General features: G+C 38.2%; 1 protein-coding gene across 2 annotated transcripts in view; it reads right to left on the bottom strand.

Annotated features, from left to right (window-relative positions):
* The window catches only part of CUBN (cubilin), a 274,317-nt gene that overhangs the window by 215,919 nt on the left and 31,418 nt on the right, over positions 1–26,980 (bottom strand). For both annotated transcript variants that reach the window (XM_036842057.1, XM_036842058.1), the window contains exons 16-22: positions 23,352–23,533; positions 21,339–21,501; positions 20,097–20,284; positions 5,368–5,512; positions 4,962–5,140; positions 1,308–1,473; positions 756–972 (exon numbers count right to left, since the gene is read on the bottom strand). In XM_036842057.1, the coding sequence (XP_036697952.1) occupies positions 756–972; positions 1,308–1,473; positions 4,962–5,140; positions 5,368–5,512; positions 20,097–20,284; positions 21,339–21,501; positions 23,352–23,533 (1,240 nt within the window). The remainder of the gene's footprint in view (positions 1–755; positions 973–1,307; positions 1,474–4,961; positions 5,141–5,367; positions 5,513–20,096; positions 20,285–21,338; positions 21,502–23,351; positions 23,534–26,980) is intronic.

Below are 26,980 nucleotides of genomic sequence, written 5' to 3'. Positions count from 1 at the left end.
TTTCCAGAAGTGAAAACTACCATGTCTGAGATGAAAAGATGCATTTGGTAGGATTAATAGCAGATAGACACTGTAGAAAAGAAGATTAGTGCACTCGAATACAGAGTAATAGAAACTTTCCAAAAGGAAATGCACAGAGAACAAAGACACAAAATCAAATGAAGAGAGTATCAATGAGTTCTGGGACAACATCAAATGGCCTAAGATACATGTAATCAGAGTCCCAAGGGGAGGGGAGACAGAAAAAGCATTTCAAGAACTAATGGTCCAAAATGTTTCATATTTCATAAAACTGTAAACCCTCAGGTCCAAGGAGCTCAACAAAATATTAGCCTGACTGAGAAAACTCAGATGAAAAATGAGTACATACAGAATGATGCCACTTTTATATAATTCCAGAATATGCAAACTAATGTACAGTGATAGAAAGCAGTTTAGTGGTTTCCTGGGGTTGGGGATGAGGAGCAAAAGTGAGGAATTGTAACAGGCAGGAAGAAGGTGTGAGGGTAATGGATATGTGCATTATCTTGATTTTGGTGATGGCTTCATGGGTATATCCACATGCCGAAAGGTAATTACTAATGGTCAAGGCTACAGAGTAGTGAGTAGTGATGTAGAAATGGTCACTGAGAAGTGTGTTGATCTCACCTGGTTTTTATAACACAACATGATGGACTTTAAATCCATCACTGAAGCAGAAGTGCAAGAAAGCAGGAGGTTTTTGTGTTAAAAATCTAAAAACAAAATAATCTCACCTCCCAAGAGATGTCTGAGAACCAGTGTCATAAACTTCTAGATAGTCCTTTGTGCAATTGTAATGAAACTCCAGATGAAATTCCCTGAATCTCAGAAGAATCAGGTGACCAGGTTGGACTATTACGTGCCAGGTACAGTTGACACCATGGGGGTAGATATTTGGATGGCCAGGACTTTGAATGCTTCCTGTTGACTCTGTAAGAACTTTTCCACATGCTGTTGAAATAAAAATAATAATACTTATCAGAACAAGTAACCAACAAATAAATAATTTCAAATAAAATAATCTGATCATAACCTCTTAAAAGGTTCCTTCTATGTCACTGAAGATAACCTAGTTTTTCTCTTATTAATAGACATCAAATAATTACTGACATGTGCTGATTAGGAAATATATATATTTTCTTTGCCTTTGAGTGTACTTTAAAATTTTTACAGTGTAGATGACTACACATCTGTAGTGTAGATTAAATTTCTATAATAATTTATTTCCATTGTTCACTTATTCTGATACAAGCCCAAGAGGCAAAGTAGGGGAGTCAATCTCTTACCCAAAGCCGCAGTACTAAATTTAGCCATGAAACCATGATTTTCAGCAGAAGAACTTTTCACGAATATGACATGAAGAGAATTGTACACGGATGTTATAAACGAAGGTATGTCTGTGCCACAATACTTTTTATTTTCAGGAGAACCCAAAATGGAACTGCTACCAATCTAAGTAAAAAAGATATGTTCAAATTTATTTTGTTAGATATTTATTTTGGAAAACTGCTTCAAAAATAATTTTTTCTAAAATGTTTATTAGTATAGTAAAAATCAATTTTAGAATATGTTAATCTCCCGGAAAGAAACTCTATCCCCCTTAGCAGCCGCACCCCATCCCCCTCAAACCCCAGCCCCAGGATGCCACTAATCTACTTTCTGTTTCTATAAGATTGCCTCTTCTGGACATTTCAAATAAATGAAATCATACAATATGTGGTCTTTTGTAACTAGCTACTTTCACTTAGCATAATGTTTTCAAAGTTCATCCATTTTGTATCATGTGTCATTATTTCATTTCTTTTTAATGCCATATAATAATCCACTGTATGGATATATCATATTTTATTAATACACATCAGTTGATGGACGTTTAGGTTGTTTTTACATTTTGGCTACTATGAATAACGACTGTAGTCATTCATGTACAAATTTTTGTGTGGATGTTTATTTTCGTTTCCCTTCGGTGTATACCTAGAAGTGGAATTGCTGGATCAAATGATAACTCTACGTTTAACTTTTTGAGGAACTGCCAATTGTTTTCCAAAGCAGCTGTACCATTTAAATGCTCACCAGAAGTGTGTAAGTGTAAAAGGGCTCCAATTTCAACACTTGTTATTATCTGACTTCTTGATTATAGTATCCTAGCGGGTGTGAAGCAGTATCTCATTGTGGTTTGATTTGTATTTCCCTGATGATTAATGATGTTGAGCATCTTTTTCATGTGTTTACTGACTATTTGTACATCTTCTTTAAAGAAATATATATTCATATTCTTTGCCCATTTAAAAAATTAGATTTGTTTTTAATTTCGATGAAGTCCAATTTTTCTTTTGTTGCATTTTTTTGTGTCAGATCTAAGAAGGCTTTGCCTAATCCAAGGTCACAGATATTTACTCCTATGTTTTCTTCAAGAGTTTCATAGTTTCAGCTACAAAATTTAGGTCTATGGTCCATTTTGAGTTAATTTTTGTGTATGGTATAAGGAAGGAGTCCAGTTCCATGATTTTGCATGTGCATATTCAGCACCACTTGAAAAAACTACTTTTTCCCATTGAATTGTCTTGGCACCCTTTTGAAACATCAATTGGTCATAAAAGTATGAATTTATTTCTGGATTTTCTATTCTGTTCCATTGCTCCATATTTTTAACATCACCTGAATAACACACTGTCTTGATTATTATAGTTTTGTTCTAAGTTTTAAAATCATAAGTGTGACTCCACCAATGTTGTTCTTTTTCAACAATGCTTTTGGTTATTCTGGTTCCCTTGCATTTCCATTAGAAGTTTACAATCAGCTTGTGAATTTCTGCAAAAATGCCCACTGGGATTTTGATAGAGATTGAATTAAATCTTTAGATAAATTAAAGGAGTACTGCCATCTTAACAATATTATGTCTTCTAATCCATTAACATGAGATGTCTTTCTATTTATTTAGGTCTTCAATTTCCTTCAGTGGCATCTTGTAGCTTTCAGAGTACAAATTTTACATGTCTTTTTAAAGCTATATTCCTCAATATTTATTCTTTTTTGCTATTGTAAATGGAATTGTTTCCTTGATTTCATTTTCAAATTGTTCATTGCTAGTATATAAAAAAGAAATGACTTTCATATTTTGATCTTGTATCCCACAACCTGCTGAATTTATTAGTTCTAATAGTTTATGTGTGTGTGTTTGTGTATAGATTCCTTATGATTTTTTTTTTAATTTATTTATTTATGGCTGTGTTGGGTCTTCGTTTCTGTGCGAGGGCTTTCTCTAGCTGCGGCAAGTGGGGGCCACTCTTCATCGCCGTGCGCAGACCTCTCATTATCGCGGCCTCTCTTGTTGCGGAGCACAGGCTCCAGACACACAGGCTCAGTAACTGCAGCTCACGGGCCTAGTTGCTCCGCGGCACGCGGGATCCTCCCAGACCAGGGCTCGAACCCATGTCCCCTGCATTGGCAGGCAGACTCTCAACCACTGCGCCACCAGGGAAGCCCTCCTTATGATTTTTTATATACAACATCATGTTATCTGTGAACTGAGATAATTGTATTCCTTCCTTTTCATTCTGGATGCATTTTATTTCCTTTCCTTGCTTAATTGTCCTAACTAGAATTTCCAGTATTTTTTTTTTTTGCTTGTAGCAGGAAGGCATTTATTTATTCATTCAACAAATGGGGCTTGAGCTCCTTCTGTTTGCCGGGCCCCCCCACCCTCAAAAACAAAAACAATCTCGCTTTCAAGACTCAGGTCGTCTCATAGATTCGAAACCTTTGCAGCAAATATTGATACTACAGTACTGAACTTTAAAATTTTATCCTCACAAATTCAATCTCATGAACCTATTAACTATCATGGTTCCAGCTGAAAAAGCCCACTTTTCTTTTTTTAACGTTGCCTTCTCGCTATATGATGTGATAACCTCTTAAAAGGACTTTGTGTGTTTAGATCACACACTCAAATATCCCCAAACTTGTTTCTCCCGCCCCTGTCCCCATCCTCCCATCTCTGCTGCCTTCCTCACCGCCCGTTTTGGCCCTTCGGAAGGGACTCTGCCTATGCGAGCTCGTGGGCATCTCTACCCTCGTGGGTCTTTTTAAAAAAACACCCAAAACCTGCCAACAATGCACATCCTCACACGTTTTTCCACTCTTTGCTTTCTTTCACTTAGTGTCTCCTGGGGTTGGGCCCCCATCAGTGTAGGAACTGTCCTGCGGTTTGTAGCAACGGCAGGCCACTCCTCTGAAAGGAGGGACTAACTCGTGTCACCTGGTTATTCCTGGTTTCGTGGTCAAGACAAGAAGGTCAGCCTTCGTGTCCAGGTGAGGCAGCTGAGGGCACCGGCGGCCGAGAGGGAACCCCTAACATGGCCGCGGGGCATTGTCAGCCCAGAGCCGAGTCTGGGAAGGGCCAGGAGACCCAGAGGCCGCCCCACTGCTCCACTCCAGTATAATGTTGAATGCAAGTGGTGAGAACAGACATCTTTGTCTTTTTACTGACCATAGAGGCAAAGCATTTAGTGTTCCATCACTAAATATAATATTAGCTGTGGGTTTTTTTATAGATGCCCTTTATCAGATTAGGGAAGTTCCCTTCTATTCTTGGTTTGTTGAGTGTTTTTATCATGAAAAGGTATTGAACTTTGTCAAATGCTTTTTTTTTCTTGCATCTATTGAGGTAACTATGTGGGTGTGTTTATTTTTCCTTTATTTTATTTTACACTGACTGATTTTTTGACAGATACCAACCTTGCCTTCCTGGGATAAATCCCATTTGGTCATGGTATATAATCCTCTTTATATGCTGCTGGATTCAGTTAGCTAGAATTTTGTTGAGGATTTTGCACCTATAAACTAGTTTTGTTTCATGTAACTGATTTGAGGAAAACGTGACATAATATTTTTAATAATATCCAATCAAGTGCAAATATTCAGAAGCATTTTACTCTCACCTCAATATAATCTGTATCACAGTGAGCAGAACTTCCCATGTCAAAGGCAGTGAAGTTGAGAAGAACCACTTGGCTTTGGGGTTGGTGGACGGTCCACCTGCAGATCTTTTCTCCTGGATACACATTAGGATAAAAGGGCGAGCGAATGACCCCTTCTCCAGTTAATTCACCTCCACAAGCTGTAAGTATGAAAATGATAGTAGTGTTTGTCCAGAGATAAATGACTGTTGCCCTCCATTTTACTGCAAAGTTTCACTCTGCATAAGGACATAATGGAATGTAACACTACTATTAGAATTTCCCCCTTACCACTGGAGGACATAAAATTACTCAATTATTTCAAGAAATGAAAATGTTACAATCAGGCAAATGAGACATTTAAAAATTAAGGCATAAGTTTTCTTACCGACTTGATAAACAGCACTGAAACTAGCTCTTGCAACAGAAGCATCTATTTTAAGCCTGATCCAGATACTATTAGTAATGGATTTGATGTGAGAGAGGGTTTCATTGCCACAGACTTTTCCAAGTAAGGTTTGATCATCTCGAACCTAAACAGAAGAATAAAATTGATCTGTAATCCTAATCAAGAGTCCTAATCAATAAAGAAAAGGAATAAAAAAAGAAAATAAGCACAAATACAAAAAATTAAAAATGACAAACATGATACAAATACACAGATACTGAAACACTTGTTTAACATGATAATTCTATGTACAGCACTATGTTAATGTAGTTGAATGTTTGAAATGGTTATTTCCAGAAAAATATAAATTACTAAAGTTATCTCAAGGAGAAGAAAAATAAAATCTGAATAGACAATAAGCCATGGATAAAACTGAATATAATACAAATAATTAGTTCCCCCCCAAAAAACTCCTAGAAGATGCTCTACCTGGTAAGTTACATTAAACTTCTAAGGAAAAGATAATTCCCATATATAATTTGTTCTAAGGAACCCGCAAACATGGAACAATTCCCAAATAATTTTTCTCAGAACCATCTCACCAAATCCCAACATAGATAATACAAAGGAAAACTATGGGTAGATCTCATCTATTAATATAGATACAAAAATGCTAAACACGGTTCTAGAAAAATGAATTCTCTCCATTGTTAGGCTTATATATCAAATAAAACATGAGGATAAGAGTAATGCAAGGATTGTTTCAAATTATATATATATATTTTTTTTTTTTAACATCTTTATTGAAGTATAATTGCTTTCAGTGGTGTGTTAGTTTCTGCTTTATAACAAAGTGAATCAGCTATACATATACATATATCCCCATATCTCCTCCCTCTTGCGTCTCCCTCCCACCCTCCCTATCCCACCCCTCTAGGTGGTCACAAAGCACTGAGCTGATCTCCCTGTGCTATGCGGCTGCTTCCCACTAGCTATCTATTTTACATTTGGGAGTGTATATATGTCCATGCCACTCTCTCACTTCGTCCCAGCTTACCCTTCCCCCTCCCCGTGTCCTCAAGTCCATTCTCTACATCTGCGTCTTTATTCCTGTCCTGCCCCTAGGTTCTTCATAACTTTTTTTTTCTTTAGATTCCATATATATGTGTTAGCATACAGTATTTGTTTTTCTCTTTCTGACTTACTTTTCTCTGTATGACAGACTATAGGTCCATCCACCTCACTACAAATAACTCTCAAATTATAAATTAAGCTCACCAATAGATCCAATAAGCTAAACTATTTATCTCTATAGATGTCAAAAAGTTTGTTAGCGTTCCTATTTATTAGAAACAAAACTCTTAGAAAGTCAGGAGCAAAAGAAAATTTCCTTCATATTATAAAGACCACCTATTTTAAATCAATAGTCAGTATCTTATAGTGTGGTGGCCATGAGCATGGTCTACGAGTCATGTAAACTGGATTCAATTCCCACCTCTGTCACTTACAAACCTCCACACTTAATAACTTTGAACAAGTTACTAAATCTAAGCCAAACTCAAGCAGTTGGAGGAAACAGATGAAACAAACGTGTGAATTCCATAGCGAAATGCCTAGTACTAGAAAAGGTGGACTGAAGAATAGCTATTGTGATTCTTGACCTTTTTGAAGTTCCTCACTCAAATCAGGAATTCTTCCATGGATATTCATACTACCTTTGTTCTACAGAATTCTTTTGGAAGAGCTAGCCATCCACCTATTAATCCATTCCCTCGACTAACATCTTCAAGGCATCAGCAAACACCAGGGCCTGTACTGGTGATACTGCTGTGAAAGACAGTCACTGCTCACAACAAGCAACAAGGAACTCACAACAAGCAAGCACTTGTTTTTCAAAAGCATGAGTGTCACGTTCGGGGAAGTAGACAGCGCTCTCTTACTCCTTAACACGATGGTTCTCCACAGGTACCTCAATTAGGCATTTTGGAAATCCGTGGAGGCATACTTGGTTTTGTTTTCATTATTAACAGGATGGTGGTGGGGCGCTACTGGCATTTAGTGGCTGGGGACCAAAGATACTAAACACCCTGAAATGTGAGAGACAGTCACACACAAGGAGGATTCTCCTATCTCCTATGTGACCTTCAAGGCAGTGACAGTTATAAGTGTAAAATCTAGCTCTATTTTATATACCAAATGCAAAATATTTTTGCTCAATTCTAATACACACCAGATTTTCCAGGATTACAAGTAGAGTGTAAATCAAAAGAAGTTCTTTTTTTTTCTCCTGGAAATCTGCCAAGAATTGGTCACCATTTCAGAAAATTCACCAACCTACATAGCCATGTCAGCCTGCGTTTTTAGTGCAGCATTGATAGGGTTTAGGGAGCAAACAAATTACGACTTCATTCTGTCTTCAAGTGCAGCTTGCCTAGGCTTTTCACATACTGTCATAATTTTTTTTTTACTTTGCTTTATTTCTCCTAAATCTTACACTTACAATTTTATTTTTATTTATATAATGTATGTATACAATGTGAGCTGATATTATCTATGAATTTCATTTCAGAATAGCATACGGTTGATATAAGAAGGTCTTAAAGTGTAGAGAACCATTGACTTAACCAAATACTCTGAACTCCTACAGAGAATTAGGCAATATTTCTCAGCAGAAGTAACTTCTAAGTTGAAACTTGGAAGAATATCCAGGTCAAAGGGAATGGGCAGTAAAGGGAAGAGCTTAAAAGTATAATCCTCAAAGCTGGTAGGGATATGGTAACATGTTACTCCCATGCATAACTGGGTGGAAGTATAAAGTTCTGGAAAATAATTGGACAGTATGTGCCAGGAGTCTTGGAAATGTTCATAGTTTTGGACCCGGTAACTTCACTTCTCACACTCTGTCATAAGGAAATCATTCAAGATGCAGACAAAGACACACAAGCTTCCATATCAGAGTATGCTCTATAAACACAAGAATTGAAAATATTCCACATGTCTAATAATAGGAGGGTGATTAAATAAATCATGGTACAACCATATGATAAAGTCTTACACAGACACTGGAAATCGCATGCCTCTCCACTGACTCATCCCAAACCAGTTCCTTTCTATGAGCTGTAACGCAAATTTCACACACAGCCATAAAGTTACGCTACATAGCTCTCCAACCAAACAGCAAATCTCTGCAGGAAGAGAAAATTTCCATATCACCTTCAGCATCTAACACAGAACTTTGCAAATAGGTGTCTGACAGACACTTGTTGATTCATTAATCTGAAGGCGTGGTATGATGGTTCAATTTTTGTTAGAGATGCAGGCATACTACAGTTCTTGGAAACCAGAAAGCATGAAACACGGAGTAAGATATCCTCCTCCTCCTGAACCCTCTGGGGTGCCATTCGCTTCTGCTCAGACCGTAGCGAACGTCTCTCTTTTCTATTTTGCCCATTAGAAGATGACAAGGAGGAAGAAAAACAGCCAAATAGCAGCAGAGCAAGCTAAAGCAGGCCGTTCCCCTGGGCCTCACTAATGAAATTCAAGGACTTCAGCAAGCAGAAAGGCAGCTGCAGTCCAAATGTTTTAAGAGGAACTTATAGGGCTCAAGGGCTTTAAACCTAGAAGGTACAATTGATTTTGGCTATGTTTCTCTCTCTCGGTGGAAATGAAACCTTATTAATTCTGAAAGTCTATATTCTCCCTGGATCCCAGGCATGGCAATACTATAACCACAATCCCTCAGTGCTCTAAAGTGACCCCAATCATGCGGCAGCGCATCCTGTATTCACCATCTTAGGGCTTGTGAATTTGCATGCCTCTGCCCCCTCAGCGAAGACAAAAACCTCTTTCGTTTTTCCTAATTATTCAACTTCCTCCTGAAAAAGACTGAATATCTCACAAGCTCATGGCCTTGTGACTTGTGATGTCTCCCTATGGAGATTTAATATTTATCCTTCCCATTGACTCTGCGCTTGGCCACAGGGCTCGCTTTGCCCAAAAGAATGTGAGCAGAAGTGATGTGCAGTTTCCAAGTAGAAGCTTTGGAGGTCACTGCATGATTCAGCCGTCTTTTCCTTTCTGCTCTCACAAGACCAAGGGCTGGGGTCCCAGGGACAGATGGTACAGGGGCCAGATCAGCAGAACTGCCACTGATACCAGACTAGCATGTTAACACCAGTGGAGAATAAACATATGTCGCTGTAAGCCACAGAAATTTTCTGTTATTGCTTTTGATTTGTTTTATTGTTATTGACTGTTTGTTACTGCGGTGTAATCAAGAAAGATGACTCATATTTCAGCCTGGTTTGTACTGTTTCTTAAGAAGTCAGCTGAAGTCATGCCATGGTCACTTGCATCACCACACCAAATTCATTCTTTACTGTGGATCGCATTTGCAAAGAAATGACAAGGACCATTCCAAATTCCAGTGTTCTGGGGACCAGGCCCAGATTTTTCATTGTTTGCTTTATTCATTCAGCAAACACTGATTGTTTCAGGCTCAGAGATCCAATTTATAATCTGTGACCCATGGTTTTTAACCCTATGGAATAGCCCAAATGCTTCTGATCTTTACATCAGCAGATGGATCTAGTTCCTGAAGACAAACTACTCATACAAAAGTATTTTTTAATGAAAAATAGTTCTTATGAAGGAGCCATGTCCTGTAGAAAGAGCTAAAATTAACTGGGCTGAAAAACACAGTTTATCTGAAATTTTAGGTGTATCTGAAGCCCAGTCAGAAGTAAGCTTTAACATCTGTAATAGATCAGGTCCTAAAGCCAGGACTTAATATATGTGCTCATTTGTTTGTATCTGCTACATATCCAGATTTGTTTTTATATAACAACTTCAAAAATTTGCTTAAGTATGAAATCATAATTCAAAGCAAACGAAATATGTTGGCACTTAGGCTTGGTCCAACCAAGAGCTGAAAACAGAACCTTACCATACAGTAATGTTTAACATGTGGCTTCTTGTGAAGCGAGCGTTGGGTTGAAATGCCCCTTAGCTAAACAAAGACTTGATCCTGGAGACCAGCCTTGGGTTCATCTGGGTACACAGGAGCCGGGGTGGGGGGAAGCGGGGTGGCGATGTGGCCCCATTCCAAATGAGAGACTAAAGGGTGAGGGGTAAGAGATGAGAGAAGCCACACAGGGACTAAAAATTATTTTCTTAGGTTATTATCCTTCGTTATTCATTATTATGTTTCTGATTTCACAGTTAAAATTTTAAAGCTTTTTATGCCTCTGGAAACAGTGGTGCTTCTAATATATCTATCAATAGAGTAAATTTATCCTTTATCTGCTTTTTTTAAAAAAATCTGCTTTTTCTCAAATCAGGACTACAGGTCTAGTTTTACCTAGAAGCGTGTCCCTACATGACTGCAAACTCCAGTATGTCACCTGCTTCCACCTCTCTTCTCCTCCCCATCGTCATCATCATCATCAGAATCACTGTCATGTTAACTTTTACTCACCATTCCTGGTGATCCAGGCACTGTGCTAAGAACGTTCTAATTGTTGCTCTTCTCATTTAGCAAAGCTAACTTCTTTACCCCCATGTACAGAGCCCTACAAGATCTAGTTCCTGCCTAACTCTTGTTTCTCTCTTCCTCTCCTTTGTGATTGCAGTCGCACTAGTCTATTTTCAATTCTTCATGTTTGTCATGTTTTTTCTCAGTTCAGTGTCTAAGGCTATGTTGGTACCTTTAGCTGGAATCCTCCTTCTCTTAGCTCTTTGCATTGCTAACCCCTTCTCATCTTCAGACTCAAAATATGACATCCTTAGGGAAGCTACCCCTAACCATTCAACTAAAGACATCAGCCCTGTTATTTTCTTTCATATACTTTCTTTCCTTCACAATACTCTTCCCACCTTGAAACTATGTAGTTGTGTGCTTACTTGTTTAATATCTCTTGTGTTTTACATACCCATCCCCAACACAGTGCCTGGCATCCAAGTTGTTTGATAAATATTCAGAGAATGAATAGATAAATGAGTGAATGACCTCTTCTAATCCTTCTGTAAACAGTAGTAGTATTACTATTCCTATTATGCATGAGGAAACTGAGGCTTACTGATGTTAAACATCATGCCTTCAGTAAAACAGAGAGTTGAAGTCCTTTGTCATGTTTTCATGCAATTTTGTTCTCATTTATACCAGACAGCATGGGTCATCCTCTCGATCTGCCCCAGCAGTTTGGAGCATTCTTGATTATCCCAATTTCCATAGCTTCCTCTTCTCTCTCACTGCTCTCCGTCTCACTTGTTCCATGGGGTTTGTAAACATGCAACTCCTTTACACACAGGAAGGATCTACGCTATACAATCCCTCACAACTCCAAAACTAGGTGGTTCTACCACCTCAGTCTATCTCCTGGCCCCCACCATGCCAATCTGTAGGATAATTTCACCTGAGCAATAGCACATTTCATCACTTCATTAAAAAGCATCAGGATGGCAGAGCAATTTTGGAAAAACTGTGTTGACAACAAAAGTGCTAAGAAACTAACCAAATGTTTCTAGTCTCTGCCAAAACTCCAAATCCAATATGCTAAGAATGCAAACTACTGAACGTCTCACCATGTCCCCTTTGTTTCTGCCATCTCTAGAAAGACATTTCTTTGAACTAAAGTTAATTCCAACGTGTGCTTAACTGGAAAACAATGCTCCTCAAGCTACTCTGGTGAGTGTGCTTCCTGCAGCCACATTCCAGCTTCAGTCGTCAGAGGTCTTATTCTTTCTCTGCCATTTGGGTTTATATCCTTAAGAATTTTTCTGTGAATCACAGTCATGAGGCTCTGACCAACACGTCCCCTTGAGGGTACCAAGTGTGCTCAGGCAGGCCAGAAGTCACAGCCCTCTCTCACCCAATCCCAAGGCTGGAGCTGAATAGCTTCACTGCCTAACAAAGAGCAAAAGGAAGTACTTTGTGAATTTGAATTCATCTAAAGACCTGTGGGGACGTGGGAGAGCTGTGCAGCACCCCGCCTCCCCTCCCCCCCAGATTCCAAGGGAAGACAGATCTTCAGTGTTCCAGTTTACTGTGCTCTCCCGCTTTCCCATTTTTTTAGTTCTTTCTTTAAAATCTTAGAGATTTTACCTGGTTTTGATATACAGCATTTTCTTTTTACTTTCTACATTGTCTTTCATTTCATTTTCTATTTCCTTCCTTAACCCAGTAATTATTTAGGAGAAAGTTTATAGATTTCCAAGAAGTTGGACATTTAAAATTTTTTATAATTTCTACTTGCATCGCATTGTAAAGAGATGTGTGTATAATATCTGCTTTGTGAATCTACCGGGATTGGCAAGAGGTCTAAAATATGATTAATTTGTCATTCAATGAGACTTGTAGAATGGGTACACATTCCCTAGATTTCAGAAGCCAAATTTAGTGTAATGTACTTCTCCCTATCTTATTAATTATAGTTAACAATCTTACTCTGCTGTTAATTTTTCTTTCCTCTTCTAAGAGAGAACAATTTCCCCAGAAGCCCTCCTGTTTCCCCACAAGGCTCCTCTCCTCCCTCTTCCCTTACTAGTCTCTCTTCTCTGCTCCCTTTTGACTTCCCCAGTTTTGGTGGGATGGGTCGAGGGGATCTGGTGGGGAGAACAATTCTGTTCATTTCCTTCCACATCCTATTTCAAGCACTGGCCTTAGCATCACATAAGCTTCTGAAATTATTATTCAGCCTAGTACTTGCATTCTCTGGGATTAAAAATTAAACTTTTATTACTACCTTATGTGTCCTTCACTCAGAGTTCTGATGGCTTAAATCACTTATGAAATATTAATGAGAGGGGGTCTGCTTTTTATTCTGGAAAGATAGTTCTGTCACATTCATTGAACTATTCTCTACAATTTAAAAGCTCTCTTAGACAAAAACAGATGGATGAACAGTTGATCTATTCTTGCTATACTTATTCTTTTGTTACCAGCCATATCACGTCACCCATGGGTGACACAGCTTTTTAGAAGTAGAAACTTTGAGAGAGCCGTATAAAACCAAGAATTAATACATAAACGTGTGTTTCTTGTTTTGAAAAAAAGAAAAAGAAAGATATGCTACACTGAGTATGGGCAATACCACAGTTATTATCCTGTGTAATTAAATTTTATTCTCAAATAAATGTTCATGGAGCTTTCTTACTGAGCACAAAGTCTTTCCAAACCACACTATGCATGAAAGAGACACACTAGGCACTCACATCTTAATCTACATTTAAAGGACATAGTTACATGGCAACAAGACATCTGGAACTACAAGATGAGAAGACTTGGGGTTCTTGGAAGTGCATCTATTCACACTCCAAAGAAAATGCCCTAATATCATTCTCCCACATTTCTCTAGAATTCCCTCTCTGTTCATCATCCTTTCTAAAATTTTGGGTGGTCTTCTCTCTCTCACAAATTAATAAATGGCAAAGTCACCCTCCCTCCAAACCAGCGATGTATCTGAAATACTATTCTTCTTCATTTTATTCCTTTGATTAAACGTGTCATTTTTAGGTATACCTTTTAAAAATAAAACCAGCATTTTGAGGAGCAATATAGTGAGTCGTAATAATGTCATTTGAATTTGGTTCCAGTATCACTTTCTTCCATAACCACTGTCTGAAGCATATGAAAAGAAGTGGATGTACTTTTTTTTAAAGGGCTTAGTTCACAAATCTTCCCAATAGATAGATATGATTAAAGGCCAGAAACTTTGATCTAAGTCAATATACACCTATCTAGAATCCTATGTAGGTACATCTAAATCTTGTTCCGACAGTAACTAAAGTTTGCCTTTTGTGACCTCAATTTCCTCATTTGTAAAATTAAGGATTTAGATTAAATGACCTCTGAGGCCCTTACTGATGCTAAAGATCTATAAATCAATTGACTGTATTCCTTTGAGATGGTCAAGGATATAACAGAAATGTCTATCCAATTATGCAAATCACTGTCATCACCTGTCCTTCTGATAACAGGGTTCTTTTATTTTTTTCCGTCAACAACCCCTGAGGGAAATTTGATCAAACTTTGTAGGTATGAGTGCACATCAGAATGTTGATACTTCAGTGGCCAACCATGAAAGGGTTTCATTGGATGATCTCTGAATTAAGCTCAAGGCAGGAGTGAGAAATTTGGCCTGAGAAAGCATTGCATTAGTACAGTGTTTTTAATTCTTCAAGCTTCTTTTATGATTTATTTCCTTGATTTATCCTTACAAAGTTTGGAGGAAACGGTAGGGCATCTTATAGAAGTAGGAACTCAAGTACCCAGATGAAGAATCATTCAAGGTTATAGAGTCATCAGATGACTGAACTAAAATAAGAGCTTAGACAGAGTGTTGTGTGGAGATGGTGGAGTAGGAAGACCCAGAGCTCACCCCCTCCCATGGGCACACCAAACGTACAACTATTTACAGAGCAACTATCCATAAGAACAACCTGAAGACCAGCAGAAAAGATCTTCCACAGCTATAAATAAGGAACCATAACGAGACAGGTAGGAGTGGCAGAGACGCTCTACAGTCAAGATCCATACCCCCAGGTAGGTGACCCACAAATAGGAGGACAATCATAATTGCAAAAGTTCTTCCCAGAGAGTGAGGGGTCCTAGTTCCACATCAAACTCCCCCAGCCCCAGGGGTCCTGCACTGGGAAGATGAGACCCCAGAAAGTCTGGCTCTAAAGGCAGCAGGGTTTACGTACATGATAGACAGAGGGCTATAGGAAGCAGAGACTCCGCTCTGAAGGAAAGCATGCAAAATCTCACATGCTATGAGTCACAGTGCACAGGCAGTAATTTAAAAGGAGCCTGAATCAGACCTACTGCTGATCTTGGAGAGCCTGCCAGAGAGCCAGGAAGCAACTGGGACTCCCTGTGGGGACACAGAGGTTGGTGGCACTCATTTTGGGGAGCTCCTTCTACCACAAAGACACTTGTGCTGGCAAGTGTCATTTTGGAGTTCTCCCTCTAGCCTGTTAGTGCCGGCGGCTTATCTGCCCACCAGTGGGTTGACTCCAGCATCAGCCCCCCAGCCCTGCAGCCAGCCACCCCAGGACCTGGTCACACCCACCAGCAGGCCAGCAACAGCCCCAGGACCCGCCCAGGCCATGTGGCCAGCCATGCCAGGTCCTAGCCCCACCCACCAGTGGGCCCAGCACCAGCCCCAGGATGCCCCAGGCCATGTGACCAGCCACACTGGGGCTTGGCAGTGGGCCACCAGTGGGTTGGCAGTACCTCAAGAGGCAGGCCTAACAGCCAACAGGATCAGGGGCCAGTCCCACCTGTCAGTGTGCCCACAGCAGTTGGCTCTGTCACAACAGAAGGGGCCACTCAGCCCACATGGGGGCACCCACAGAGCATAAGCTGTGTTAACCAGAGGCGAGTATGCAGCAGGACCCCATAGGACATCTTCTACATAAGGCTGCTTCTCCAAGACTGGGAAATGTAACCTACCTACCTAATACATAAAAATAAACACAGAGAATTAGGCAAAATGAGGAGACAGAGGAATATGTTCCAAAGGAAGGAATAAGACAAATCCTCAGAAAAAGAACTAAATGTAGTGGAGACAAGCAATCTACTTGATAAAGAGTTCAGGGTAATGATCTTAAAAATATTCAATGAACTTTGAAAAAGAATGATGAACACAGTGCGAAGTTTAACAAAGAGTCAGAAAATACAGAGAAGATACCAAAAAGAGCTGAAGAATACAATAACTGAAATAAAAAATACACTCAAAGGAATCAATGAATCAGCAAACTTGGAAATCACCCAAGCTGAACAGAAAAAAGAAAAAAGAATTTTTAAGAACGAGGATAGTTCAAGTGACCTCTGGGACAACATCAAGTGTACTAACATCCACATTAAAGGGGTCACAGAAGGAAAAGAGAGAGAGAAAGGGGCAGAAAACTTATTTAAAGAAATAATATCTGAAATATTCCCTAACCCGGGAAAGGAAACAGACATCCAGGTCCAGGAAGCACAGAGAGTATCAAACCAAAGAGGTATAAACCAAGACACACTGTAATTAAAACAGAAAAAAAATTAAATATAAAGAGAGAATATTAAAAGCAGCAAGAAAAAAGCAACTAGTTACATACATAGGAACTCCCATGAGACTATAAGCTGACTTTTCAGCAGAAACTTTTCAAGCCAGAAGGGAGAGTAACAATATCTTCAAAGTGATGAAAGGAAAATACATACAACCAAGAATACTCTATCTGGCAAGACTATTATTCAGATTTGAAGGAGAGATAGAGTTTTACAGACAAGCAAAAGCTAAAAGTGTTCAGCACCACTAAACCAGCTTTATAAGAAATGTTAAAGGGTATTCCATGTAAAGGGAAATGAAAAGAAATCTGGGGTAGCAATACTTAGATAAGACAAAATAGACTTTAAAACAAAGCCTGTAACAAGAGACAAAGAAGGGCATTACATGATAAAGGGATCAACCTGACAAGAAGATATAACAATTACAAGTATATATGCACCCAACATAGGCACACCTAATACATAAAGCAAATATTAACAAACATAAAGGGAGAAATTGACAGTAACAATAAAAGTAGGGGACCTTAACACCCACTTATGTCAATGGACAGATTATCCAGATAAAAGATCAATAAGAAAACATTGGCCTTGAATGACACATTAGACCAGATAGATTATATAAAACATTCCAACCAAAAGCTGCAGGATACACATTTTTCCAAGTGTACATGGAACATTCTCCAGGACAGATCACATGCTAGGCCACAAAAAAAGTCTCAGTAAATTTAATAAGATTGAAATCATATCAAGTAACTTTTCTAACCACAGGAGTATGAGACTAGAAATCAACTACAGGAAAAAAAAAAAAAAAAACCTTGCAAAAAAAATACAAACATCTACATCTTTGAGACTAAAAAATATGCTACTAAGCAACCAATGGGTCACTGAACAAATCAAGAGGAAATAAGAAAATACCTGGAGACAAATGAAAATGGAAACACAATGATCCAAAATTGTAGGACACAAAGCAAAAGCAGTTCTAAGAGGGAAGTTAACAGCGATACAAGCTTACCTCAGGAAATAAGAAAAATTTCAAATAAACAATCTAACTTTACACCTAAGGGAACTAGAAAAAGAAGAACAAACAAATCCCAAAGTTAGTAGAAGGAAGAAATAAGTCATAAAGATCAGCGCATAAATAAATGAAATTCAGATTTAAAAAAAATAGATCTCCTGAAGACAATATTAGCAAACCAAATTTAACAATACATTAAAAGGATCATACACCATAATCAATTGGGATTTATCCCAGGGTTGCAGTGATGGTCCAATATCTGCAAAGTAATTGATGTGATATACCACATTAACAAATTTAAGAATAAAAACTGTATGATCATCTCAATAGAGGCAGAAAAGGTTTTAACAAAATTCAACATCCATTTATGATAAAACTTTCAACAAAGTGGCTATAGAGGGAAGATTCCTCAACATAATAAAAGTCATATATGACAAACCTACAGTCAACATCATACTCAATGGTGAAAAGCTGAGGTCATTTCCTCTAAGATCAGAAATGGGACAAGGATGTTCACTCTCTCCACTTTTATGCCACCTAATATTGGAAGTCCTAGCCACAGCAATCAGATAAGAAAAAGAAATAACAGGAATCCAAACTGGAAAGGAAGCAGTAAAACTGCTACTGTTTGCAGATGACATGATACTACATATAGAAAATACTAAAGACACCACCAAAAAACTCTAGAACTAATAATTGAATTCAGTAAATTTGCAGGATACAAAATTAATATACAGAAATCAGTTGCATTTCTATACACTAACAATGAACTATCAGAAAGAGAACTTAAGGAAACAATCCCATTTACAATTGCATCAAGAAGAATAAAATACCTAGGAATAAATCTAACTACAGAAGTAAAAGACATACTCTGAAAACTATAAGATATTGATGAAAGAAACTGAAGATGACAAAAACAAATGGAAAGATATCTGTGCTCATGAATTGGAAGAATTAGTATTGTTAAGATGACCATACTACCCAAGACAATCTACAGATTCAATACAATCCCTATCAAAACACCAATGGCATTTTTTACAGAACTAGAACAAATAATTCTAAAGTTTGTACGGAAACACAAAAGACCATGAATAGCCAAAATAATCTTGAGAAAGAAGAACAAAACTAGGTGTATCACACTCCATGGATTCAAATTATACTACAAAGCTATAGTAATCAAAACAGTATGGTACTGGCACAAAAACAGACAAGAGAGTCCAGAAATAAAGCCATACTTATATTGGTCAACTAATCTATGACAAGGAGGCAAGACAATGGAGAAAAGACAGTGTCTTCAATAAGTGGTGTTGGGAAAACTGGACAGCTACATGTAAAAGAATGAAATTAGAACATTCCCTAACACCATACACAAAAATAGACTCAAAATCCTGGTGCATAGTAAGTACTCTCTAAGTGTGAGCTATTTTTACTATTCTCAAAGTGAAAAAACAGATGTTGGAAACTTAGTTTTTATTTATATAAAAATATCTAAAATTGCTTCATAATGAAAAACTTTAATGAACTTTATGAGGGACTTTAGAAAACATAAACTGAATGAATATACACATTTACTTTATCATCTGAGTTTAAAACTTCTAGATTAAAAAAATATATTATTGTGGTAGCATGGTCAATGCACTTCCCCATTATTGAGCTAGGTTCAGATCTTATGCTAAAATTCTATGCTTCCTGTCTCTACATGTGAAGGAGGGAAGAGGGCAAGAGGTTACATGGGTTTTTCCTGGAAGAATGAATTGGTCTAACTTAACATGAGCAAACAAAATTGCCAATGCCTCTCTGAGTTTATACAAAATGACTGCACCCAACAAAAAGTATTTTGTTTCTCTTGCTCAACACTTTAATTTGTGGCTTGACCAACAGTTAAGCAAATGAAATACCAGGGGAGGCAGACAAAAACTGCCTTTTTGTCTCAGATATTCTTCTTATTACAACCACTACACACATTTAAATTGAAGTTTTCTGTGGGAGAGCAAGCAGAACTGATGAAGGAAAAAAAATCCCTAAACTCTAAAACAAGGGTTATTCAATGCTTTAACTTAACTCTCTGCCACTGACTAGCTAGCTCACCCGGGCAAATCCTTTTACTTCTCTGGGGTGAGTTCCCTCACATATAAAACAATCTCTGGACAATCTCTGAAATCTGGACAATCTCTGAAATCTGTATCCTATTAGTAAATGCTATTAGTCTTACTCATTTGTATTCACCTTAGTTATTAGGGCCTATTATTAGGACTCAGTTTAATAGCTTGTAATTTAGCATTATTATGAGCTTCTAGCCTCAGCTTTCATTTTTGTCCTTTGTTATTCTATTACCAATCTCCTGTTTCACCATCTGTAGATCTATTTTTGGCAAATTCTTTCATATTCTCTAGAACAGGTGTTCTCAGACTCTAGCCTGCTTCAGAATCAACGGGGCCGGGAGGAGGAGGGGAGGATCTGTTAAAACACAGATTGCTGAGCCTGTGCCCTAGAGGTTCTGATTCAGTAGGTCTGGGAGAGGGCACAGAATGACACTACCTACATCCAGATCGTCCAGGTGATCTGGATGCTGCAGACCCAGCAATCATTTGAAGACCTCTGCTCTACAGAACAGGAAAAATGTTGATAAACATCATCTGAGGGCCACTAAGTAGCAAAAGTTACCTCAATGTAACTCTGAGAACAGCCACTCTGGCCTTCCAGCTCCACGTGGGTAAAGTTGACTTGGACTTGCTCTCCCAGCGGCTGCCTTATGGTATAGATGCACTGTCTGTTGTGTGTGAAAGGTCCGGACAAGTCAGCAGAGAGAAGACCCTCTGGGTCTGTGTAGTTCCCTCCACACTGCAGACTCACTGAAGAGAGCACAGAAGAGAAGGGAAAGGTCACGTGGATGGCCATTCCTCCAGCTCCCAGGCATGAGATACAATTTTTAAAAATTATACACATACACACCATCACACACCCACTCTATTCACCCTCTACAGGCTTATGCCTTTCGTTACAAGAGTTTTCAGCTTGACACGTATTTGTGGGACGTCCACGTAGTGCCTAAAGAAATAGCTGTAGAAATGTGTGATCTAACTACCAATCTGACATCCTTTTCGACAAATTGCTTTTTAAATGCATTTATGCTCTCCTTCATTCCAAAGAGATCTGAGGCAGTTTATAAAATACATGTAACAAAATAAAATATATGACTAGAAAAATGAATCAGATTAAAGGAATAATGAATACAGAATAGCAAGATGCAGTCAGGGGAAAGTTGGTATGCAGAGAAAACAGGTATGACTACACAAATTACAGAAGGTCGGCTGCAGATTCACCCTGAAGCCAAAATAAATGGAGAAAGAAGACTAGTGAAAAAATGTTATTGTTATTTTTTCCTGATATTGAGACTTAAAAAGTGTTTTTCCTGTGAATTTTCATCAGGGCACAATGATGTATGTTGAGAACAAAATCCGCTACAGCCCTAAAATAAAAATCACAGAGCATTTCATTGTTTTTTGTTCGTTTGTTGGGTTATTTTAAGGTACCAATGCAAGTTAAAGGCATGATAGCTATAAAATCTGACACCTCAAGATAGATTGCGTTTCTCTCCTATCTCTCCCAACAAAACACTGAATAACCCTTAGGGAACTGATGTCTGAATTATTTAATTTTAGGGACCTCACACATATCTACCATAACGTGGACCCCAGAATTTAGGGACCAAGGGATATTATAGCATTAATAATAGAACTCTGGGAAGAAAAAGAAAAAAATTTGGAACAATGAGAGAAATATTTATAAATACACATTATCAGTGTATGTCAGTCATCTGCAGCCTCACATTAAAATACAAGGCAGCTAAAAGCATAGCACTGTCCTTCATATTCATATTAAGCTCCCAGTTACCAAGTTACTTACAAGGTGATGTTAAGTAGGTGATATGAAACCCTTGGTCATTAATCTGGTTGTCAGAATGGAAATGAATCCTGGCAAAGGGACCTGTAGTCTGGAGTGGTGGGACAGACAGAGAGGTGCAGAATTTCCCAAGAACTGGGTCCTGATGCAAAGGACCATCTCGGATCTAAAACAAGAGAAGGGATCATTAAGTTCAAAGTGGTCAGATTTTAACAAACCCAGTCGTTTTGTACAGTAACGTCAGAAAACCCATCTTTACAAGTGGGAGGCTCTCCTGTCACCTATGTATCTATCACATGCTTGGGGTTCAGGAAAGGGTAATCTCCTCCCACCCATCCCTGATGCCTTCCGTTCTCTCTGAATTTTAACTCTGAGGCTGGATGTACACTTTGAATGTTTCTCGATACTTCCTTTCCCAGGTTCCCCCCGCCCCAGATGTTTGTTTTGGAATGATACATTCCTAATGATCTAGAAGAAGAAATGAATATATGCAAAGAAAACAGAAGAAGGAATGACAGCAATGTCACTGATGCACAGCTTGGTCTAAACACTCATGAGGATCAGAAGTGGAAAGGAAGTAAGGTTAGATTAGATACAACATGAAAACAGTTTTATGAATTTAAAAAGCGAAACTTTGACAGTAATTAAGTACTGCAATAATCACGATGTGACCTTAGAAAACCTTTTTAATTGTTGGGTTTTAATCTCTTAAATAATTGTGCCAACCACTCTATGATTCTATTGTAACTGCAAATTCTGTACTGCATAGAACACCAAGGTACCAATGAACTAATAATATTTTAATATGGCCAATTTTGTCCACTCAAATTAATTGTTCTATTAGAAGCAAAGTTATAGGGCAGCATGACTTTATTCCTGTAATTTAACTAGCTCCTTGAAATATTCTTGAGATGAGAGGCATTTCAATATTATTGGAATGATTGGTTCTTTCCATTATACATACCCAGGAATTAATACGTAGGAATGAAAAAAATGCCTCTAATTTTAATATGATAGAATATATTGAAATTAATTTCAAGAAAATTCACATTAATGTGAACATTTAAAGGATTATCTTCCTGATATTTTCCAGAGAGGAAGATTTTCCAGTCATTCCCAAAGGTTTCAAATCCATTACACCTGTTAAATTACTAATGACTTTAACTTGTGAACATTTCTGTTTGACGGCCGTACCCTTCCATCCTTTATGAATAATTCCATAGCACTCCATTCTTCTCTAACAGACTCGGGAATGCATATTGTCTTTTATCACTACTGCAAGGGGTACTGCGATTTATGATGATAAACAAGACAGGAACGACATACGAACTCAATCTTCTCAATGATATTTTCAGTCTGCAAATGGAGAGCAGCATTTTTGATAGACCTACATGCTTATGGCATTTGAATATAACAGTCTTTTTTCCTCTTCCACATTTTAATTTTTTACTAATGATAAACTGGGGGGGGGGGGCAGAGGGTGACTCCTCTCTTCCCAGTGACGATTATCAATACATCCGGCGAGGCACACCCTTTAGCACTCCATTTCAACACAATCGCTATTAAGTTGTTTTTCTTCATGGAACACTATAGGCAACTTGTGAAACACCTTGTCAGTTTACGACAGACAACTGAAGATCTGAGTCTGCTTTGGAGAAGACAGCCATTCCTGGGTGCTGATTTCGTAAATTCTGCTGTTCCCATGGTAGGAGACTGGGCTTCCAGGAAATGACAGGGGAAGGCAGGGCAGTCTGCTTCCCAGATTTAAATGGAACCCAGAAGAAGCAACAAGCTGGAACAGTTAAGAATAGGGAGTTAGCGGGAACTCCCCGGCAGTCCAGTGGTTAGAACTCCGCGCTTTCACTGCCGAGGGAATAAGGAGTTGGCGTCGGCTGCCTCTTGAAGAATACATCTAACTATCGCTAATAAACTGTGGTCATCCAAGGGCAGCACCAATCGTAGTTCCCTGAGTTCTAATCACATCATGATAAATTCTATCTAAATACAATTGTTTACCTCAAGATAATCTTTGCTGCAGTCATCGTGGTGCTCCAGGCTCAAGGTCCCAAAGGTAAATGTTATCAGGAGACCAGGACTAGTTATCACTTTCCAGACACAATCTCTTCCTGGGGGGTACCTTCCAGGATATCCCGGAGACTTAATAGAACCATAAGTTCCAGTCAATATACCTCCACACTCTGAAATAAGAGGAAAAAATAACTTTACATTTGCATACAAGTTATAATTCACATAGAATTATCACAGCCTTTACTGTAAGAAGAAAAGCTTTGTTTAAATAACTATGTGCAGTTTTGGACACCCTCATAAGTTAAGCAAGACTTTCTACTTTCCAGTTTGATAAAGTTATAAATCCAGGAGTACCGACTGATAAATAAATGCATCACCCATGCAACGGGCTCTGTGCTTATTAGCCATCTCATGGTGACATGATTTAAAATGCAGTGCTGAACTGTCTGAAAGATGAATAATGGATGACAGATTTATTTTTTCACTTTGAAGATTAATTTCTGTACATTAACTCCCTTTTTTTATTGAAGTATAGCTGATTTACAATGTTGTGTTAGTTTCAGGTATACAGCAAAGTGATTCAGAATATATGAATATATATTCTCTTTCAGACTCTTTTCCATTGTTAAGGTATTACAGGATACTGCGTATAGTTCCCTGTGCGCTACAGTAAATCCTTGTTGTTTATCAGTTATATATACAGTGGTGTGTACCTGTTAATCCCAAACTCCTAATTTATCCCTCATTGTACATTAACTTTTAAAAAGTTCTGGAACTTCTGTCAGCCCCTATGCCTTTCAACAAACCAGAAAATTTTATACATTAGAATAGTTAAGTGTGACATAATGTTCATTTGAGAAGGTTTCTTAACACTGTGATATAGTTATACCATTCATTTTATAAATGAAGAAATTCAAATGTCTATGGGTGGTTGAGCCACTTTCCCAGGGATGGGGTGAGGGGAGGATAGGGCCAGGTTTTCTGACACCCACTGCACCACCCCCTCCCTACACCCCGCCCGCCCCCTAAAGCTGCATATCATCTGGGGCGGCTACTGTATGCTACTGCAAAAGAGAAAAACAGAAATCTAGATATACTGGACTGCAGTAAATATAAATTAGGAAAAAAATAAAATGAAGTGACATTTTAGATGTGCAGGTTATGATATTTACATAGCTATGCAGGTTATTCAAAACAAGTTTTGCTACCAAGGCGAAAAGTAAAACAAATTTAGTTACATGATTCTCACTATTCCTAATGAGAAAACATCTCAGCTGCTCAGAGGAAGAAAAGGTTTTTAAAACTTAGTACTTAAAAAAATTATCATATGGGTAAAAAAAATTAAAATACCATAAGCAAAGTAAAGTGTTAATGGCAAACTGGGAAAAATGTAGTATATAATACAAAGAGTTAATATCTCTAAAATACGAAGAGCTTCTAAAAAGAAGAGATATAAACAAAGAGTTCACCGCAAAGTGAAAAGTACCTCCTGATGTAATTACTTTTGCAAAAACAAAACAAAACAAAACTGAATATGATCAGACTCTCTCTGTGTGCATTTCTCAAAGTGCAGTGCAGGGCAGTGGGGCCCAAACAGTAGCAATACTCTTGCTGGGTGAAAGAAACAGAACTCAGAATTTGGGGCTACTAAAGTGGCTGGGATTTTGGAGCCGGGTATTATACAGAAAGCAGCTGCATGAAAATAGTACCAAAAAAAATTTACACGAGTGTCCTTGGGTCCTTAGCTGAATGCTAAGCTGTGCACACACAGGGGAAGACGGCAGACTAACAGAGACTAGGAGACAAAGCCAAAACCTTTGTGTGTAATTTGAGTCCCAGGAGAAGAGGGAGGAAGAAATGACAGAAGCAGAGAAGAAAACCATATGATCATCTCAAAAGACTTAGAAAAAGTATTTAATGTTTCAACATCCATTCATAATAAAAATTCTCGGCAAGCTAGGAATAAAAGGTGTCATGGTTTAAAAATGTTCATAAATTCTTTGGCACTTTTCCCATTGAGAGATGGGATCTATGTCTCTTCCTCTTGAATCTGGGTTGGCTTGTGACTGCTTCAACAAATTTTTTTCTTTTTGTTTTTTGGCCACACTGCACAGCTTGCGGGATCTTAGTTCCCTGACCAGGAACTGAAACAACGCCCTCAGCAGTGAAAACGCGGACTCTTAGCCACTGGACCGCCAGGTAATTCCCGTGACTGCTTCAAGCAATTAAACATATGGCAGAAATAACACAATATGACCGCTAAGGATAGGTCAATAAAAGCTATGCAGTCCCTGCCTGGTTCTGTTGTAACGCTTGCTCTGAGAGAAGCCAACTGCCGTGAAAGAAGTTCCACTACTCTAAGACCACCATAGCAGAGGGGCTACATGTAGGCACTCAAGTCAACAGCCTGGCTGACTTCTCATCCAGAGGCCAGCCTCAGTTGTTAGCCCGATGAGTGAGTCATCTTGGATTTCCAGCCTCATTGAGCCTTTAGATGACTACAGTCCCAGCCAATATCTCACTGTGACTGCTTAAGAGATCAAGTGATAATTGTTGTGCTGGGACCCTTCCAAATTCCTGGTCCACAAAATCAGAAACATAAGAAAATGATGAATGCTCTACAACACTAAATTTGTGGGTAATTTGTTATCCAGCAATAATAATTCAGAGTGAACTTCCTTAATGTCATAAAAGTTCTTTACAAAAACTTCCGGCTAAAACATTACATTTAAAGGTGAAATATTGAACATTCCCCCATGAGGTTGGTAACAAGACAATGATATCCACTCCATCACTTTTAATTCAGCATTATATTAGATGTCCTAGCCAAGAAAATAAATAAGTCAAGGAATAACAGTTAACAAAGATTGGCAAGGAAGTTGGAAAACAGATAACATATTCGCAGGTAACATCACTGTGTATGTAGAGAATTCCAAAAGACTCTACCAAAGAAAATGATTAGAACTGATGAATGAATTTAGCAATATGGCTGGATTCAAAACAAAATATTTTAAAATATTTATACATAGAATACTTCTATATATTAACAAAAAATGAAAAATAAAATTTTAGGAAAATAATATCATTGAACATAGCATAAAACATCAACTAGCTAGGGAAAATATTAATAAAAGCAGTGGAATGCTTAAGCACTGAAGTCTATAAACCATCGCTAAATTAGAAGAGAACTAAGTAAATACAGACAGTCTATGTTTATGGATTGTCAGGGTCAACGTTTTTAAGAGGTCATTTCTTCCCAAATTGATTATAGAGTCAATACAATGCCAACAAAATCCCAGTAGATTGTTGGGGGACGTTAACAGGTTGATTCTAAAATTTATATGGAAATGTAAAGGATCTAGCTTATTTTAAAAGAACAAAGTTAGAGGTTTTACACTACCAGATTTCAAGCATCAGTACGAAGCCAATGTGGCACAGGATAGATAAATAAACCAACAGAAAAGATGAGAAATTCCAGAAATAGATCCACGGATTTATTGATGGGCGAACCGGAGGTTCAGTGTGTGGTTCTCCCTACTTTTTTATATGCTTAAAAAATTCATAGTAAAAAAGTTTAAAAAAGAGTACCCAAACCCAAATAACAACAGAAGGAACAA

The sequence above is a fragment of the Balaenoptera musculus genome, chromosome 2 (assembly GCF_009873245.2).
Source record: "Balaenoptera musculus isolate JJ_BM4_2016_0621 chromosome 2, mBalMus1.pri.v3, whole genome shotgun sequence".
NCBI classification, from domain to species: Eukaryota; Metazoa; Chordata; class Mammalia; order Artiodactyla; family Balaenopteridae; genus Balaenoptera; species Balaenoptera musculus.
Note: the sequence above shows the minus strand (reverse complement) of the source record. Positions and strands in the feature narration are given on the sequence as shown.